The 17,407-nt window shown below is 40.0% G+C and overlaps 1 protein-coding gene across 6 annotated transcripts in view; it reads left to right on the plus strand.

Moving 5' to 3' along the window:
* Window positions 1–3,710: 3,710 nt before the first annotated feature.
* Window positions 3,711–17,407, plus strand: part of lrch1 (leucine-rich repeats and calponin homology (CH) domain containing 1) — an 80,196-nt gene continuing 66,499 nt past the window's right edge. For all 6 annotated transcript variants that reach the window (XM_015061259.1, XM_015061261.1, XM_015061256.1 and 3 more), the window contains exon 1: window positions 3,711–4,112. In XM_015061259.1, the coding sequence (XP_014916745.1) occupies window positions 3,887–4,112 (226 nt within the window). In that variant the 5' untranslated portion in view covers window positions 3,711–3,886. The remainder of the gene's footprint in view (window positions 4,113–17,407) is intronic.

Consider the following 17,407-nt stretch of genomic DNA (forward strand, 5'->3'; position numbering starts at 1 on the left):
CTTCAGGAAATGTTTTATGAAATGGAAGGCAAATACTGAATTTCAAAATATGGCATCCAAACAACTATGAAAAGATTCTGCATCACTGTAGCTGGAGAATATGGAACTAAAACAATGCCCACACATCAATACATACAAAGCTATGATACTCACTTTGCACACAAATATGAGTTTTTCCTTCCTTTCTTCTGTGTTACTATTACTACTATTGGTAGCTTATTATTGTTATCTCACTATATTTGTTATTATTACATTGGCAAAAAGTTGGTAATTATTCTGATGTTGTTATTTACAATTGTCATTATTACTGTTATTAATATCCATAGATTTTCTTGGCTGATGAGAGTTACTTTGTAACCATTTTGTCTATGTAGTATAATGTATTTGTTGGTTCTTTAGCCCAGTGCATTGAACAGACACATGAATATTATGACATGATTTTAATTACAAATGTTTGATCATTATTGAGTTGGTGAGTAATATAGTTCATTAAATAGAAATGAGGGGTGGGATTAGATAAATGTTCACTTCTTCCTACTCCTTTTCAAACAGAAAAGTAGTGGTGAGCTTTGATCTTGGTTACGTATGCACATGTTTCCTCTGTCCTACTGATTGCTTGTTTCCTTGTTTTTAGAAACCTGTTTGAAATAAATAAATCAAATCAAACCAAAAATGACAGATCTCCACACTTTGAAATAAAAATATTACAGAAAATGTCTGCGGACGTCAGACTTTGTTGTGTGTTGCATTTTTTAAAAATTTATTTTTAACTTTAAGAAAGTTTCCATTAATGTCCAACAGCATAAGACTGTTGCTTAACTTTACGTTTTATTTATTTGTTTGGAAAATTCAGTTTTATCTGGAATGAGAAGCAGGTCAACATCAGAGTTATTGTGCAGTGCATAATGTCAGTGAACGTCCTCACAGCTGTACAAATACAAACGTGGTGGTGGAGAACTCGGTGATCAGCAGTGGCAACATGCTGACCCACTCTTGTCATGGAATCAGCTGACTCAGCTCTAACCCTCTCTCACACACACAGACACAGTGCTAGCATGCACATTGGTTAGAGGTAAATAAAGGCTTTTACCCACAAACCAGTTCCATTTTTTAAATAGAAACGCTCTTCACCTACTTCTACGCTTTTAGGTCCATCTGAAAATGTTACTATTTTAGTCAGAGTTTTTTTTTTTTAATTATACCTCTGAGGAGATGGAAATGGAAATGAGATTTTTGCCTTTCAGCATTTTGACGCCTACACTCAACTCTCCCACACCATCTCTCACAGTTTGTCATGTTTCTGATAAAACGGGCGATAAGAAAGTGAATAACACCTTGTTGGAGAGTGATTTACTCCTTTTTTTATGCACAATATTTCTTTCCAGTGACATCACGGTTTTGAGTTTCCTACATTAAGGCCATTACAGTTAAAAAAACAAAACAGGAATTCAAGAGAATTTGGAGATTCAATGTGGGTTTTATCTGATCAATTCAAAAAGTTATCAGAGCTATAAATGTGGTTTAGACCTTTAGGGATAACCTGCTTTGAACAAAGACTACTGCCTATACGCTGAGGCAGGAGGAAGGCATTAGTGGCACAAAGACAAACATTAATAGGGAACAGAAACTGAAAAATGCTCAGGGAAGTCGGTACAAACAAAGCTTTTTATAGCTATTGGTACAAAAACTTGAAACCATTTTAAAAATGTGCGTATAATTTAAAAGCTACATTTATCTGTAAGCTGAATGGGCTACAGCTAGATGCTGAAGCTCAGCTAAGCTAAACGGGTTAGCATACAGCGTGGCTAATTCGTCATCCCTCCTTCCCCTTTTATTGTATGATAAACATGCTGCCACAATCGAAAAAAGACAAAAGTAGTTATCTTGGAAAAAGACAAAAATTTCTATTGAATCGTGGATATGTCAATTATCATTGTAAACTTTAGTAGCAGGCGAACAAACCTATAACCAAATAGCAAGGTTGTTGTTCTATAAACTGGTGCTTTTAAGTTTCATGTCAGAAAAATGAACCGTAATCCTGCATCAAGTTGGGATTCGGACTTTAAAAATGCAAGGTTTCTCACCAACCCCAACCTCCAAATCCAATATGGCTGCCATGTACTTAAAAGATAAGAGAACACTGACATACTAACAAGCTTATTTGTATTTCTGGTGGTTTTTATACCATCCAACCTTACGTAGATTGCACATTACAATATGTTTGTGAAAATTTTCTTTAATGCTTGAATAAATATGGCAGAGACATACATTGATATTTGCCTGTTTTGCTAATAATTGGCCCTGATCACAACAGTTAGCAAATCCATAAATGTAAAGTTTTTGGAACTGGATCACTGATAAGTTGGATGTGACTTAATTTAAAGATCTGGTAAGCTTCAACTTTTTAACATATACTGACTGACACTGAATGATCACAATATATTAGAGTTGAATAAATATCCCTCTCATCAAAACCTATTGTATTCATGACAGCTGGTACTATGTTAATAAGTTTCAGAGTTTCACTTTGACTCCTCCAAACTTACAGCCAAATGGTTTAATCATTGTCGACCATATCCATAAACTTTTATTATCCTCTTTATTTTTAACATGGCACTTTTATGGTGTTGTCTTGGCCAGAAGTCTCTCAAAAGTGAAATTTGGAATCTCAGAAGTACTGTCCGTGTTAAATTAAAATGAGATAAAAATGTAAAAAGAGTTTAAAATTCAAGTTTTACACTTACATGGTTATTTTGTCCACTTGCAATATTGTAAGCTAAATCTTACAAAAATGAATCTGGTGAATCTGGAGCTAAAAAAAAGACGCTTAGAGCCACCATCAACATTTTTCCAAGTATTCTTGGTAATACTTGGCTTTTGGTAATAGAGCTAAAACTCTTCTGGGATTACTAACCATTATTACTGTCACGAGAAAAACCCAGTTTTGTTTAGGTCATTTACTCAGTGTTGTACTCCTTTTTTGTTGAGATTTATAGCACTGTTTTTGGTCGAGTTTTAGAACTTTTTGTCCCAAGTTAAATATTATTAATTAATTTGTATTATTGAGTAATTAAATTTTATAGTATTTATTTTGTTTATTGTACACATTTACTTTATATTGTTATTATTTTTATGGCAATAATATTATCATTAGTGGTTGTGGTAGTTTTGAGATAACACACCACATTTATTTTGTATATTTTAATTTTCATTTATTTTTTCCTATCATACTGTCGGTAGCTGTCCGAAGAGCTTCATACTTTTTGGCCAGAAGAGGTCGCTATTTACCAAGTAACTACATTTGAAGCTTTTAATTGTCCTGCTTTTGAGGCAATGAAAGGCGCAACTGCGCAGCCGCAATGAATAGATCAATATAATTCCAATTTAAACCTAAAAGTAGTTTGTCTTCAAAATAGAACCTGTTGTGTGAGTAAATAAATATTTGGTCTGACGTTTTTGCACCTTTAACAGGTGCAAGAGGAATACTAGAACTTGTCAAAATTAGGAGAAATGTCAGTTCTCTAACGTAGTGCTGAACTTGTATGAAAAAAAAATCACTTTATATACCAGCAAAACATTGACAACATTGTCAAATATCTTGCTTTTACATTTTTGAAACTGCACATTTCAGAACTGCTGGCCACAAATACACAGCTTGACAGCAGAGTTTTATTTTGAAGGTCAGCGCCGGACGTCGCTCTCTTCTCATATCCGCAAAACTTGACGTAACGGGCACACTGAGAGGAAGACCGGGCGCCGTTTGTTGGGAATCTCACCGCGCGACAGGGCACGGCACGGCAGGCTTTGGGGAAGTCGGTGTCCCGCTGAATCTGCGCTTCCCACCTGGATATAACCGGACGCACGCGTGGCGGAGAAGCGGAAAATTATGGCGACGTTGGGACCGGAGTCGGCTCGCCCTCCCCTCGCCCAGCTCGGATCTCCTCCGTCTAACCAGCCTCACGTCGGCTGCGCGAACCTGCCTCCCAACCGGGGCTTGGAGCGCGCGCTGGAGGAGGCGGCGGCCAGCGGTGTGCTGAACCTCAGCTGCCGCAAGCTGAAGGAGTTTCCCCGGACCGCCGCCAACCACGACCTGAGCGATACGGTGGAGGCAGGTACGGTGCTCTCCGGGTTGTAATTTCTGAATTGACGGGTCCTGAGAGATGCCACTAGTAGCAGGACTGCAGCGTTGGGATACACTGTTTACTGCTTTGCTTACTGCGGTGACGTTTCCGTTATTCATAATGAACCCAGACATGTTTACACCTGAAGCTGCAAGGAGAGAGAAGGCGTGTGTGCTTTGGTCCTATGTGCATTTGCAACTTTTGCAGTTGTGCAATGAGTGAACACGCCGATTTAAGCCTCGTAATTAATGACCTCGTGGGAAAATGACTGAAGGTCCTGCAGAAGGTTTATGCTAAACAGCAGTGGAAGTGGGCACTGGTTGCTAACTGGGCCTTGAGTGGAAATCCCCCCCCCTTCCTTCCTTCATTTTTTTTTTTTTTTTTTTTGTCCATGTCCAGTTGTAAACAGGGACGGGAGGCATCAGGGACCCACACAGCGTCACATTGTTCTGAAAACAGCTGCTTCATGTGCACAAGTTCATGTGTATCAAGCAGTTCTCCCAAAAAATGATTAGTTGCATCTTTTCTGCAAAGCTGCTCCGGTTGATCCCGAAAATGTATCCCCAGCTCCATATTCAGATCTACACATTTGTAGGGATGCACCGATCCACTTTTCTCACTTCCGATACCGATATCTGAGGTGTATCAGCTGATACCGATCTGATACAGAAATCGGATCTAAACTAAAACATTTCTTTTTTTCAACAGATCTTCATGTATTGAATTACACATTTGTATGATAACTCTGGACCAGAAAAGCACAGTTAAATCCTCCCATTGCTTCACAAGCCTGGTCCAACATCCAATGTAAAACAAATAATAAGGAAACTGACTAAAGCAATAGGTTGACTACTTTGGTCAAAAGTGTAAAAAAATAAACTGCAACAAACCTTCTTTCAAATGGTTTGTTGCAGTTTAGCAAACCATTTGTTTCAAATGCTTTGAAACAAATGGTTTCAAACCATTTGTTTCAAAGCAAATGGTTTAAAAATCTGGCAATCTTTAAAGCAGATCTTTAAAGATCTTTAAACCATTGGGCACATTGTCACCAATGTCTAATCTAGAATTTTTCTCCGATGCAGATATTAATATCGGATTGCTGCCTCTTATATTTAGCCTTGTAAAATATGTTCACGCCTTTTTGAACTCATCCATGTTATTTTTCTCATCACTTTAAGGGAGTGACAATTTTGTCCGTCCTATTTTGCAAAATAACTCAGATTTTAAGCAAAACATCCTTTTGCATCTCGCCACAGATTCGTAACTGGATTTAGTTCTGGACTTTGACTAGGCTGCTCCAACACATGAATTTGCTTTGTTCTAAACCGTTCCACATGTTTAGTGCCATTGAGACACTCATCTCAAGCCCCTCCAGATCCTCCTCTCCAAATGGGTTTTCTTCCAGCTGAGAAGAACCTGGGGTCACCGCGGTGAGATAGAGCACGGGTCACCAACCCATTTGCAATTGAGCGCTACTTCACCAGCTTTGAATGATACTTGCAGTTTATTTTTAAATGTATCACTTGATTAATGTTTTTTGTGTAGCATTAGAACAGCTTCGAGGGGTTACTGGTGTGATCTTTGGGGTCAAAGGGCACTGTGTTGGTAGGACTGGGCATTTATCATGTCATTTATCGTGACACATTTACTGTATGACTTTCAGTCTGTCGTTGTCATGATAAATTCCAGTTAATGCTGTTTAAATCCCCCAAAATCATCTGCGTTGAAATCTTTTAAACTTATACAATTAATTTAAATGAGAATATTAAAATATTTCAATAAATTTAAAAATATGGTAATATACAGTTACTGTGTGCAGTTTAGTGCCACAAATCAGGCTTTTTTTTATGTGACTAAAGTAAAGTATTGCAAATGGGAATGTTTTCCTGGAGCAGTATTTGTGTTAGTGGGGCTATAATTGGTGTGACACACAGTCATAATCAGACTGTTACCAGAAAACGGGAGTAATAAATAGTTATCACTTTTAGCATTTTGCAATAGCACAACATGTTGCAATAAAACTTAATGTGTTGGTTGTCCTGTCGCAATAAGCAATAAATGAATTGATCGCATGATAAATGAAAACAAATTCAATCATATCCATTCGCATAGTTTATTGTTTATCTTTTTTCTCTCTTTGTGTTTCTCCTGAAAACCGGATGACAAAAGTCTTCAGTCTGGTGCTTCGGTCTCAGCTAGACCTTTTTTTTTTTTAAAAGTGAAGGACAATTTTAATTACAGACACTCCATAATTCATTGTATTTGTTGTTTTTATTCATTTATTTTGGATATTTAAAATATCTCCCAGATTCAGTGTTAAACATTCATTAGAATTTAAAGTTGAGAATCCGTTACTGAATTTTTATGCCTTTACCTTCGTATTACTTGAAAATGGTCTGAAAACAACAATATTATAGTTTAGCGCAATCATTTCTGGGACAGCAGAATTTGTGATTGTGACAGGTGAGGGAGCTGGGATTAATGTGCAAAGAAGAATTTTTCATAAAATCAAGAAAATTACGTATCTCGACTTGGAGGCTTCTGCAGATAGCGCTGTGATACAGACTGCTACAGGAGATCCTCCCTACACTGCCATCAGCATCAGTAATTTTTTTATTTTTTTTTAAACTGAATTTAGCTTCGTCTAGTAACTAGCGAGCAGAAATAACTTTTCTCAAGACTAACTTAACGAAGCAGGTCGTGCTTCCTCATTCCTTTTCTGTGAAGCAGAGCCTGTAAAGAATGGGGGAAGAAAAAAAAACCTGCAACAGCTCAGTCACAACATTGCTCTTTAAAAATCTTAGCTGCTTCAACATTTCCCGCATGTCCCATAATGCACATTGGTTGCAATCCTGGTCAAAAACTCCTCACAGGAATTTATTTTTTTTTTAAAAACAAACAAAAAAAAAACATTCTAATTGAATTTAAAAACAGATGTTGCTTTTCCGAGAAGCAAAACAAAATGAAATTCCTCTCCTCCCCTGGAAGCGCTCCGCTCCCCTCAGAGCTGCGCAGACCGCGCCGTCATCAGCTGTGGAGCTCCTCTGACTTTATCTGAGCGCTCTGAAATGAAGCGCGGCTTATGTAAGACCATCACGGCCTGATAACAGAAACAGGACGGAGACTTGGGGAGGTGAAGTAAAGCGGGTGAGAACGTGACAACTGTGTTCGTATAGCTTAGCCGGTTCGTTTTCTTGGTTAGACTTGTTTAGCCAAAGCAGAACGTGTCGCCTTTGTACAGCAAATTTTCATCTGATATTTGCTTGTTTTCAGCTGCAGCAAAGAATGCATTGTTTTTTTTTTTTTGTTTTTTTTTTAATTACGGAGTCTTAAATCCGGATCAGACCGCTCTGTAATTACTGACCTAAGTGCTAAGATTTGCTTGCAGGAAGCTTCCCTGCAGCGAGGCCTGATCCGGATCTCCTCCCCCCCCCATAAGCCGTCGTCCAGCATCTTGTGATGCCTCATTCCTCACAAACCGATGGGAAAGCTGAGCAGGGAAACATGTCACCAAGCAGACTTCTGCAGCCTCCAGGGCACAGATACTCGCATGCTTGGTGTAACTCACACCTAAACAGGAAAGAAAAGGTATGCGACTTGAATCGAGGCCTGAGAAAAACGAGTGAAAATCTCTCTGATCACATGGTAACTGAGACCAACCCCCCTTCTGTCACCCCACACACCCACCGATGAAACAAAATTAGCAGAGAAAGAGCAGAGTGAGTCACCGTGACCGACGCACACGTGGGTTAGAGGGGGCTCGTGCTCGCAGACCTGCATGCACAGAGTTCAACTTTAGTGCGCAGAGAAGAAGATGCAGCGCATGCATGCAACTGTCAGCAGCAACACAAGCCTCGGCTTGTCTGGAAACACGAAATAGAGCTGGCAACTTTAAACATTCCTCCCACTGAGTCCTTCTGATTAGCTAAATCAAGCTTTGCTTGGTGGCTAGGTGGGCAAAACTGAAAGGAAGTGTGGAAATATGAACTGTAGAAAAAAGGAGAAGATATAACCTCTTTCTTTAGCTGCTGTTTGACCTATTTCTTTATAGAAATTATAATTATTAGGAATGCACCATATGAAAACTTTGTACCATTATCCAGTATTGCTGTTACAGCCATTTACCCATATCTGTTATCAATAAGTGATATGGGTAAATCGGTTATTGGGTAAAAATCGGGTTAAAGGGTAAAATGTTGTACTTTACCTTTCTACACAGTTACCGTTTTTAATATCAGCTCATGTTTTAAAAACATGACTGACATTGGCTGATGCTAGAGGTGCAGAAAAAACGTAATTCTATAAAGAATTGAAATTCCTGATCGTGGGAACACTGAATCGATTCAGAATGCTCAAAAATCAATTGTAAAATGCATTTTAGACGTGCGTCGTATTTGAGTATGCCGCACATCGCTTTACATGTCCACTCGCCCACCGTGTGTATTTTGAGTAATTCTTTGATTATTATTATTTTTTATTATTATTTAAGGAAAAAACATCAAAGAATTACCAATTTGGTCCTGAATGCGACCCATTTTCTCAATAGTGGTACGACAAAAAAGAGTTCATTTGAGAAAAAGTTTAAAAGTTAAGTGTTCAACACTGAAAGTCTCCTTGTGGTTCAACGACAGACACACACGAAGCAAGACTTAGGATAGAAAATGAACAGAAAGATTGGAAACTTTTTCTTCAACTTAAGCTCCATAAAGTTTTTGCAGCGCTCTAGTAGTTGGGCATCAACCTCTCAGGTTCTGTGCAGTCACAGGCGTCACTCTCTTTCCTAGTCAGATGGTCAAACATCCTAATATTTCATTTTTGCTCATAAATGAAACGCCCCGTCTGGTTGCTCCGATTTACATCGATGATATTCCTGTGGTTATATTTCTGCCTCCAACCTGAGACTGATGTGAGCTCATATATCTGTGAGAACAAACAAAAATCACTCTCCTTCTCATGCTCACACTCGGCCCAATGTCTGCCTTCACTGTGTAAGTGGCTGTAAATGAACCACTTATAAACGGCTCTCTGGTCCTGATGCATTTAGAATTGAAACACTGAAAAAACACAACGCATCCATAAAATACATTACATGCTGACATGGATGCACTGCTCAACTGTTTCCTGTCAAAACTACTATTCAAGAAAAGGTCAAAAAAATCTGTAAAAATAAAATTTGACCCATTAAATTACTTTAAGGACTTTTTCAGTAAGCTACCTGTCTTGCACAGTTGAAATAAAGAACTATATGTTTACTAGACTGTTAATCATTTACAAGTCAATACAGTTTTAATGGACAGTGGTTTATAAAAAAGTGAACCTGTGAAACTGCAACATTAAGTGTGATGTCTGTCAAATTTGGTTGCACCTTGCTTTTCTGCTAGTGCACCTAAGAAAAAAGATAAACACACAGTGCAACTACTGCAAACCATTAGTCTACAGCTGTAAAAAAAACCTTAAACATTAATTGAAGAGACATTCTCAGATGCTATTTTCATACTGTACAGCTTGACTAAGTGTAATTTCTTGTCTAAGTGGTTCTTTCAGCAGTGTTGGCTGCTGTGCCTTCAGAGTGTTCAGAAAGGCTTGCTCCCTTGCCCTAAATGCACTGGACTTTCATCATGAAAAATTGAAGTCTTGAGATGGAGAAAACATGGAAATCCCTTCATATCTGTTAGAGGAGCATTACTTGTACTTAGAAAGCGGACGCTCTGCTCCCAACCATAACACCCGGCTATATTTGGAACCTAAACCTCTTCAGAAAACCAGTTTTTGACATCACGAAAACCTCAAATTGCCTGTTTTTTGTGTCACGAAATGGGTTGGGTGTGGGAACACTGGGCCTTTTTCCCACCTGATAGTCCGGTAGACTTGGTACAGATGCGGAGCTGCTGTGGTTCACTTTCATACTGCTCTATGTCAAACAAATAAAATCCTTTGATAAACCTGTTCACCTCCTCATCTGTGGAGGTGCTGCACCAAGAACCACTGAGCACAACTTTCTTCTTCACAAAATGGAAACAAAAATGGAGTGGCATCAGATTTTAGCGGTTATAGGAGTTCTCTTTTGTTGTTGGTAAAAGACCACGATGCGTTTGTCAAGCCAGCGCTCGACTCTTGAATTTGTTTGGCTTGTATTTACCCAGAATGCCCCCTGTGGTAGTCCGCTTTCTGCTTTTGGAGCGATCTCCACTCCACTTAGCGTTGACATTCAAACTACTCCAGAGTTCACTTCAACTAAACTGAGACACACACTTTTAGAGGGACCAGAGATCTATGTTGTGGTCTGCATCAGAGTTGAATTACATTCACACCTCCCCAAATGAACCAGACCCTCTAGACAAACAAACTAGAGTTTGAATAAAACGAACCAAACAGGGCTGGTGGGGATGCACATGTAGTGTGTCATTAGCAGATGTAAATCCAGTTTAGTGATATAAAGTGCTAGTGGGCAGGCAGTCTGGAGGCCCTGAGTTTTAGGAGTTGCCAGAAATTCTTGAACTAGATGGTATCTGTGGTGTCCAGGAACAGAAAGGTGTAAGGAGGTGATTTCCAAAAGCTGCCCGACTGGTCAGTCAGCTCCCACATGTGGTGGTATCAGCGCAGGAGCAACTGCCAAGCTGCTCAAGTTATCATGTAAACAGGAGAGTTCTGGGCAAGTCCAATGATTCAGTCTGCCAGATAATCATCTTCAGGAACGCACCGCTTTATGAATTAGTTTGAGTCTTGTTGTCTATTTCTGCTAGACATTCTTACACTTTTAATATTTTTGGGAAGACACAAAGCCCAGAGCTGAAAATAATCTAGACTTCAGAGCAATTATTCATTCTAACAAATCAGCTGCCGCAGGTTCCCTGGAGCTCAGTTTGACTCGTTTTACATTCCTCTTGGGAGGCGGTGAGCTCAGATCGGCTGTTTGTTTCGCCAAAGATTACAGTCATCTCTGCATTTCTCACCAGATTTCACAAATTCTAGTTTGCAGATGCCGTGTTTGACCAGTCGTTTCTCTGAAATCCACTTAACATTCACTTCACCTTCAAATGGTTCCTATCCAGAGCTGCTGCAGAGGAATGGAAACAGAAACTACCAGGTGATTTTCAGTTAACAGGGTCGCCTGCTGTTCAGTCATATGTACGGTTATTACTGTCAGTTCCTCTGAGCAGTCAGTAGTTATTTACAGTGTTACAGTGTGTTTGTTTTTGTGTCCTTTTGGAGACCATGTTAGCGCGCGCGTGTGTGTGTGTGTGTGTGTGTGTGCGTGTGTGTGTTCCCATTAGTATAGCCGGCAGTCTGTTTCCCACCACATTCTCAGCCCCAGACAATACAGTACACATTTCTGCAGTGTTTGGCAGTTTTTCATTGGACACATTCTCATTACACTGTGTGTATGTGTTGATAGAGGCCATATCTGTTTTGTCTGTCTATGGGACGGCTCAGTTCACAGGCACCTAAAACACTTGGAAGATTCTTGAGTCCAGTTGAAGATTTTCTGGTCTTTTCGTACCTCCGTAGTGTATTGTGTTTATTTGTGTAGTACCATTTGTCATGCTGATGCACAGAAATTACCCCACTGAGGAACAAATGAAGGATTATTCGACTTTAAAAACGCTTGCTTTTGGGGGTGCTCCAATTGTCTGGCTGATTGGTGTCTGACTTGCCAATACCGATTATTTTTTTTATGACAAAGTTGCTAAGTTGGCAACAGTGGGGTGACTGTTGTTAACGACATACAGATGGGTGCATCTCTCCTGGCATAGCAAAATGGGGCAGTGACTGATTTGTAGACCTTTGTAGAGGTGGGGAAGATCGGTAGATCGTTGATTACCCAAAATTAAGGAAATTGAGGCCCATTTCTTGGTGCACCACTGCTATTTTGAGTGTGAGCATATCTGTGGCTCATACAAAAATATCTTGCAATGTAGATGATGGTCTGATCCACTGAGAATGCATTCAGAAAAGAGACAAAAATGTGCTGGTTTATATAGATTTGGAGTATATTTGAGTTCTGTTTATTTTTATTTAGTATCAACTACATCTGGACATTAATTATTTCAACTACCCTACTAGGAAAAGGTATTTAAAGATGCATCTTCATTGGTTGAAGAAGGTATGTTAAAGATCCTGAAGGGTCAGACGAAATAAAAAAGTGGAACTGATAACAGGGCTCATTGGTAACAATCCAGTGACAGAAGTAATTCAGTGGCATTCTGATCCTTTTTAGTTCACTCAGTCATACCGCATCATAAACCTACGACCAGCAGTTAATGGTGTTGGACAGAAGCAGTAAGATGTCAACACTGTGTGTTTTTCATCTGTATGGACAGACGCCCAATGTGCGCCTGAGGCGGATAATCCTCCCATGAGTTCACCACCCTCACTTCTTCTGCCACACCGCTCTTCCTTCCCTTCCTTTTCCCTACACACAGACGTGTGCGGACACAGGAAGCGGTGGAGTTTAAGGAATGCGTTGGATAGAGGAGAGGCTATCCGCTTCACAGTTCCCGCCACACCTGAATGTAATGACAGCTGGCACGGAAACGAGCACCCTTGGTAACTCACATCCTCGTACAGCGCCGGTGAAAAGGTTAGACCCTCATTTGGAACCTGTAAGGTTGGATTTGAGCTGCTATTTCTCCAAGTCGCCAACCTCTACAATTTCTAAGCATTAGGTGCAGAAGACGAAGTTCATATAGATTTTTTGTAGTCATCGGAGATTAAAATGATATTTGTAGGGCCAAAATCAATCAATCAATCAATTGATTAATCAACCAAGTTTATTTGTAAGGCAGTTGTTTCTTTACATTGTAAAACCACAAAAATACAAAGTCATAGAAATTAATATAACAATTGAATCGCCAGATTTTGTCAAGTGGCATCGTTACACATCAGAATGTTTATTAATGTTTCATTGATTATGTTTTAAATAAAAGCAACTCCATCTCATTGGTGGGGCCCCTGTTGGATATTGGTAGGGTAAATTTTGAGGGTGCAGATGGTGTGACAAAACACTTTAAAATGTAAGACAATGTAGAGCCAAAGCTCCTAGGCGTTCAGACTTTGTACATGTATCCAAACGTTTCACCAGCCCTGTAGCTGCGCAGTAACCCAACTGCTTTGTTCTGCTTGTGAGTACAATTTATAGTCGGTAAGAAAATACCGACTGCTGGAGCTTTTCCATTGGCATGCAGTGTGAGTTGGGACGTGTTGCCTGACCTTGAACTGTGACCTCGTGATGATGATCTGGTAGCGGTCCCTGTTGATTTCATCGTCACCTTAAACCTCCTCCTATTGATTTGTGCTGCTAGGGTCTGTAGGGGGGGAGGTCGGCGGCTCATGCATAGCGAATGAAGCCGCTGAAGGAGCGGCTAATGGAGCGGGTAATGGCTTTCCCTCAGAGGAGAGAACAGCTACAGAGAACACCAGACAGATGTGATCTCATCTGGACGAAGAAGAGACGAAACCTAAGAAGTCCTGTCGGACAGGACAGACTAAAGTGCCGAACCCGTCTAAAACATTACAGCAAGTGAAGACGGAAAGTTATTTCGTCGGTTGGCGAAAGTGTTTTTCCTATCTTTATGATTCGTCTTTCCAGTCAGAATTACAGAAGGAATTTGATTAAAACTGAGAATGTTTATCTTGGATCAACCCTAATGGCACTCATGGTGATTTGGAGCGTCATAAATATGCCCTTGTCCTATTTATCACAGATGAGTAGAAAAAAAATGAGGTGAAGGCCAAGATTCTGGCCCACTCCCCCCTGTCAAGTGACAGGAAATGGCCGCTCCCCATCTCATTGTTTTCAGGAGTCTACAGCTCAGATGTCTTCCTGTCAGACACACCAAAGATCTGCAGCTCAGGCCAACCAAACATGCTTTTCACCGAGCAGGTCCGGCATCGGGATCATGTCAGCCTCATCATTTATGCACATCGACGATGGGAACTGAAAGAGCCGCTATGCTAATCTGCGTTTAAATTTAGCTGCAGCTATGCTGCTTTAGCTAAATTGTATATTTAGCATGCCATGTTTAGTCACAGTGGTAATCGTTGTCTGCAGGAGTAATGTTATCCTTAGAGCCTGGGAGGTACTAAACCATTCATGTTCTGACTTTCCCACGAGAGGATATTTCTCCAGTTAGACCTAGAGGAGTTATTTTTATCTGAGGTGAAAGATGTTTAAAAAAACTAACAGGCAGAGTGCTCTTATTTGTGAACTTAAATGAACCCAGACTTGAATGGCTGTGATTTGAAAGCCACAGTTTCACACCCAAAACTCAAAAAACACGTGGCTTGGACTAGTGTGTTGTCTGAATTCAACTAGCTGAGGTGGATGTCTTCAAGCTGAGGTGCTCAAAGTGTGGTCCTGAATTGCACATACACAATATATTTTTGCCACTCAGACACTTGATGCAGATACACAATAAGAAGGTGATGCATTTCAAAAATGTTGTAAATTAAAATCTTCTTGAAATAGAAAGCATTAACATGTTATCCGCTTTTGCTTTTACTTTAATAATATGTAGGACCACAAGCATCCAGTGATATTTACTAGAAAGCCAACTTTGGCAAGCCCATTAATTAAACTTGGCAAAATAAAGGTTAAGCAATATCATGCTCTAGTTGTTAAAAAAAATCTGTAGAGATGATCAACCCAACAAATTAAGGATATGGTTGATGTTTTTTTTAGCTGGATATACACGCAAAACACTTATTTTTGTTTGTTACAAAATCATAATTTCTATATCACATTTTTTATAGAAATTAGACTTTGTCTACAGAGATTGGACTACTAATAAAAGTTTTGTAGTTTTTTTTTTAAGGAAAAAAGAAAATTTTGCGACCCTTGAGTACCTTCAATTAGACATTTTTGGCCCCCGTTATTAAATCTCCTAATAGCTTTGATTTTGTGCAAATTACCCCATTACAACACAGCCAGATCACATGATATCGGCTTTGAAAAAATAAAACAAGATGGAATCTTAGTATTTTGTGGAAATTTGGGTGCTTTTAGAAATATAGTAAAGTTTTTGAATCTGCAGTCGGTGCAGAAAAATTAGGTTTTTCATGCTTGCCTCACTCTACGGCGGTCTTGACTCTGTAGTGAGCGCAGGGAGCTAGTGGAGCGCTTTGTGGCAAAACAAAGGAGATTGTTGTAGATTTCAAAAGAAACACGGTTACGTCAGACACCGTTTCAATCACTGGAGAAGTGGAGATGGTTGAGGAGTATAAATACCTCAGTGTTCACCTGGATGAGATACTCAACTCTATATCTGATAGCAGCTTTGGCCTTCAGGCTTCACACATTCACACCGTGACAATGATGTCATGCAGAACATTTTGAACTTTTCCATCAGCAGATCTCGGCTTTCATATTCGGCCTATGTTTTTGTCTGACATTATGGCAGTGATGTGGTGAAGTCAAATCTTTTGTGTTTGGGCTTAAATTAGGTCTTGCTCTGTGCAAAGAGCAGCCAGTCTTTCTCCAGTTGCTCTGAGGAGCAGAAATACTGATGAACCAAGCACACATCAGACTTCTTTCACATGTATGGTTGCATTATTTTAGATGACCCACAGATATAAGGACTGGGCTACAGTTCACACCTGGCATAGGATCCTGTAGATTATGCAAGTATCAATATATTACTTGAAAATGGTCTCAAAACAACAATATTATCGTTTGCCGTGATAAGTACTGGGTCAGTTTTATCGCTCAGCCAAATTTCTTATCTGACACGGTTCGAATACATATCAGAATGCCAAGCTGATGGAAGTGGACTACAGTGCAAGTCATTATGGGTAAATACAAACTAAATAAACATGCGTGTCTTGCGCTAGCGGGAGAAATGGCTTGTGATCTTTAACCAGTGACAAAAGAGAAATCTTACCACTGCTAAAACCTGACGCCACTTTATTCTTGCTTACATTTTGTGAAGAAGGAATTTGTTCTGAGGTTGTCGTGTTGTTTCCTTCAGTGGTTCTTGGTACGGTGCCCCCACAGGCGAGGAGGGGAACAGGTTCCTTAAAGTGTTTGGTTTTGTTTGACACAGTGCAGTGTGACAGCGAAAATGTAAGAATTGACACAATTTAGGCCCCCAATTTGGATGGCGATTAGACTCTCAGGTGTAACAACCATAGACGTCTCACTTGTCTGGTTCTAACTTACAGGATTACTTTTACTGGGAAAGCAAATCAGCACTTTATTTCTCCATGATTCAGTGCAACACTGGGACTGTTGGAACGTTGTGGTTTTCCTGTTGCAGCTCTTCCCTGGTGCATGCAGACAGATCTTTCTAGGCATTTAAAGAGACAGCAGGTCATGAAATGAAAAATAAAAATAAAGAACACATGTTGATGTGTTTAGTAGTCTGCATTTGTGACAAAACTCTAAAACAGGACGAAATTCCAAAATGTAGAAGTGTGCCCTCATAGATGCTGCATCCCCTTTAATAAATAAACACAGACTGTCTCCAATCCCACCAAAGTAGGCCAGATTCCCCGCCAAAACACACACACACACACACACACACACATGCACACATCTCTCTGTCCTCACTTCCATGCTTTTGGCACCATGTTAGCAACCAGACAGACAACCGCATCCTTAACTGGTTCACTGTGATAAACACACATGCTCTCCATATCCCTGTGCTTCAAGCTTACCCTAATTCACCATGAAGCACATGCCAGCATACATAAATAGGTACACGCACACACACACACACACACACGACGGGATAAATCCACGTACAAATTGATCAAAGCTCCTGCTTTAATCCTCATGGAGCATAATGTGCCCCTCTATAAACTCTAATCACCTGCACCCACCGACTGAGGCCGAGTCGCGCTCTGAGGGCGTTCTTTGAGTGTGATGGAACCGAGCAGGAATATGAATACGTTTGTTTCTGAGTGGGAGGCTGCTGCCGTGGGTTTCTGCTTGCTTGTTGAGGGCGTGTTGTGTCGTCGTACCCGGCTTGCAGATGTTGTGGCGGTTACGTTGGATACTCTGGTTGGAAACAGAAGCTGCTGCTTCTGATCTGAGAGCAAACAGATGCAAATAAGCAAAGCAGGAGTTAAGCTATCGCCTTTGCAAACTGAAGCATCTAAGTATTAGAGAGGTAGCCTGTCTGTGACCTGCAGCTGACCTTTTGGAGCACTGGTGTTGTTTTTTGTTTGTTAGTTTTTTTGCTTTGTTTTTAATCCATGTCTTCTTTCTTGAAATCCACATTAGCTCTGTATTTTATCAGGACTGTAATTATTGGACTGGTACAGTCCAAAGTGTGGATAGGAGTTAA

This window comes from Poecilia latipinna, unplaced genomic scaffold (genome assembly GCF_001443285.1).
Source record: "Poecilia latipinna isolate Pla-1442-1.1 unplaced genomic scaffold, P_latipinna-1.0 Scaffold1793, whole genome shotgun sequence".
Lineage (NCBI taxonomy): Eukaryota > Metazoa > Chordata > Actinopteri > Cyprinodontiformes > Poeciliidae > Poecilia > Poecilia latipinna.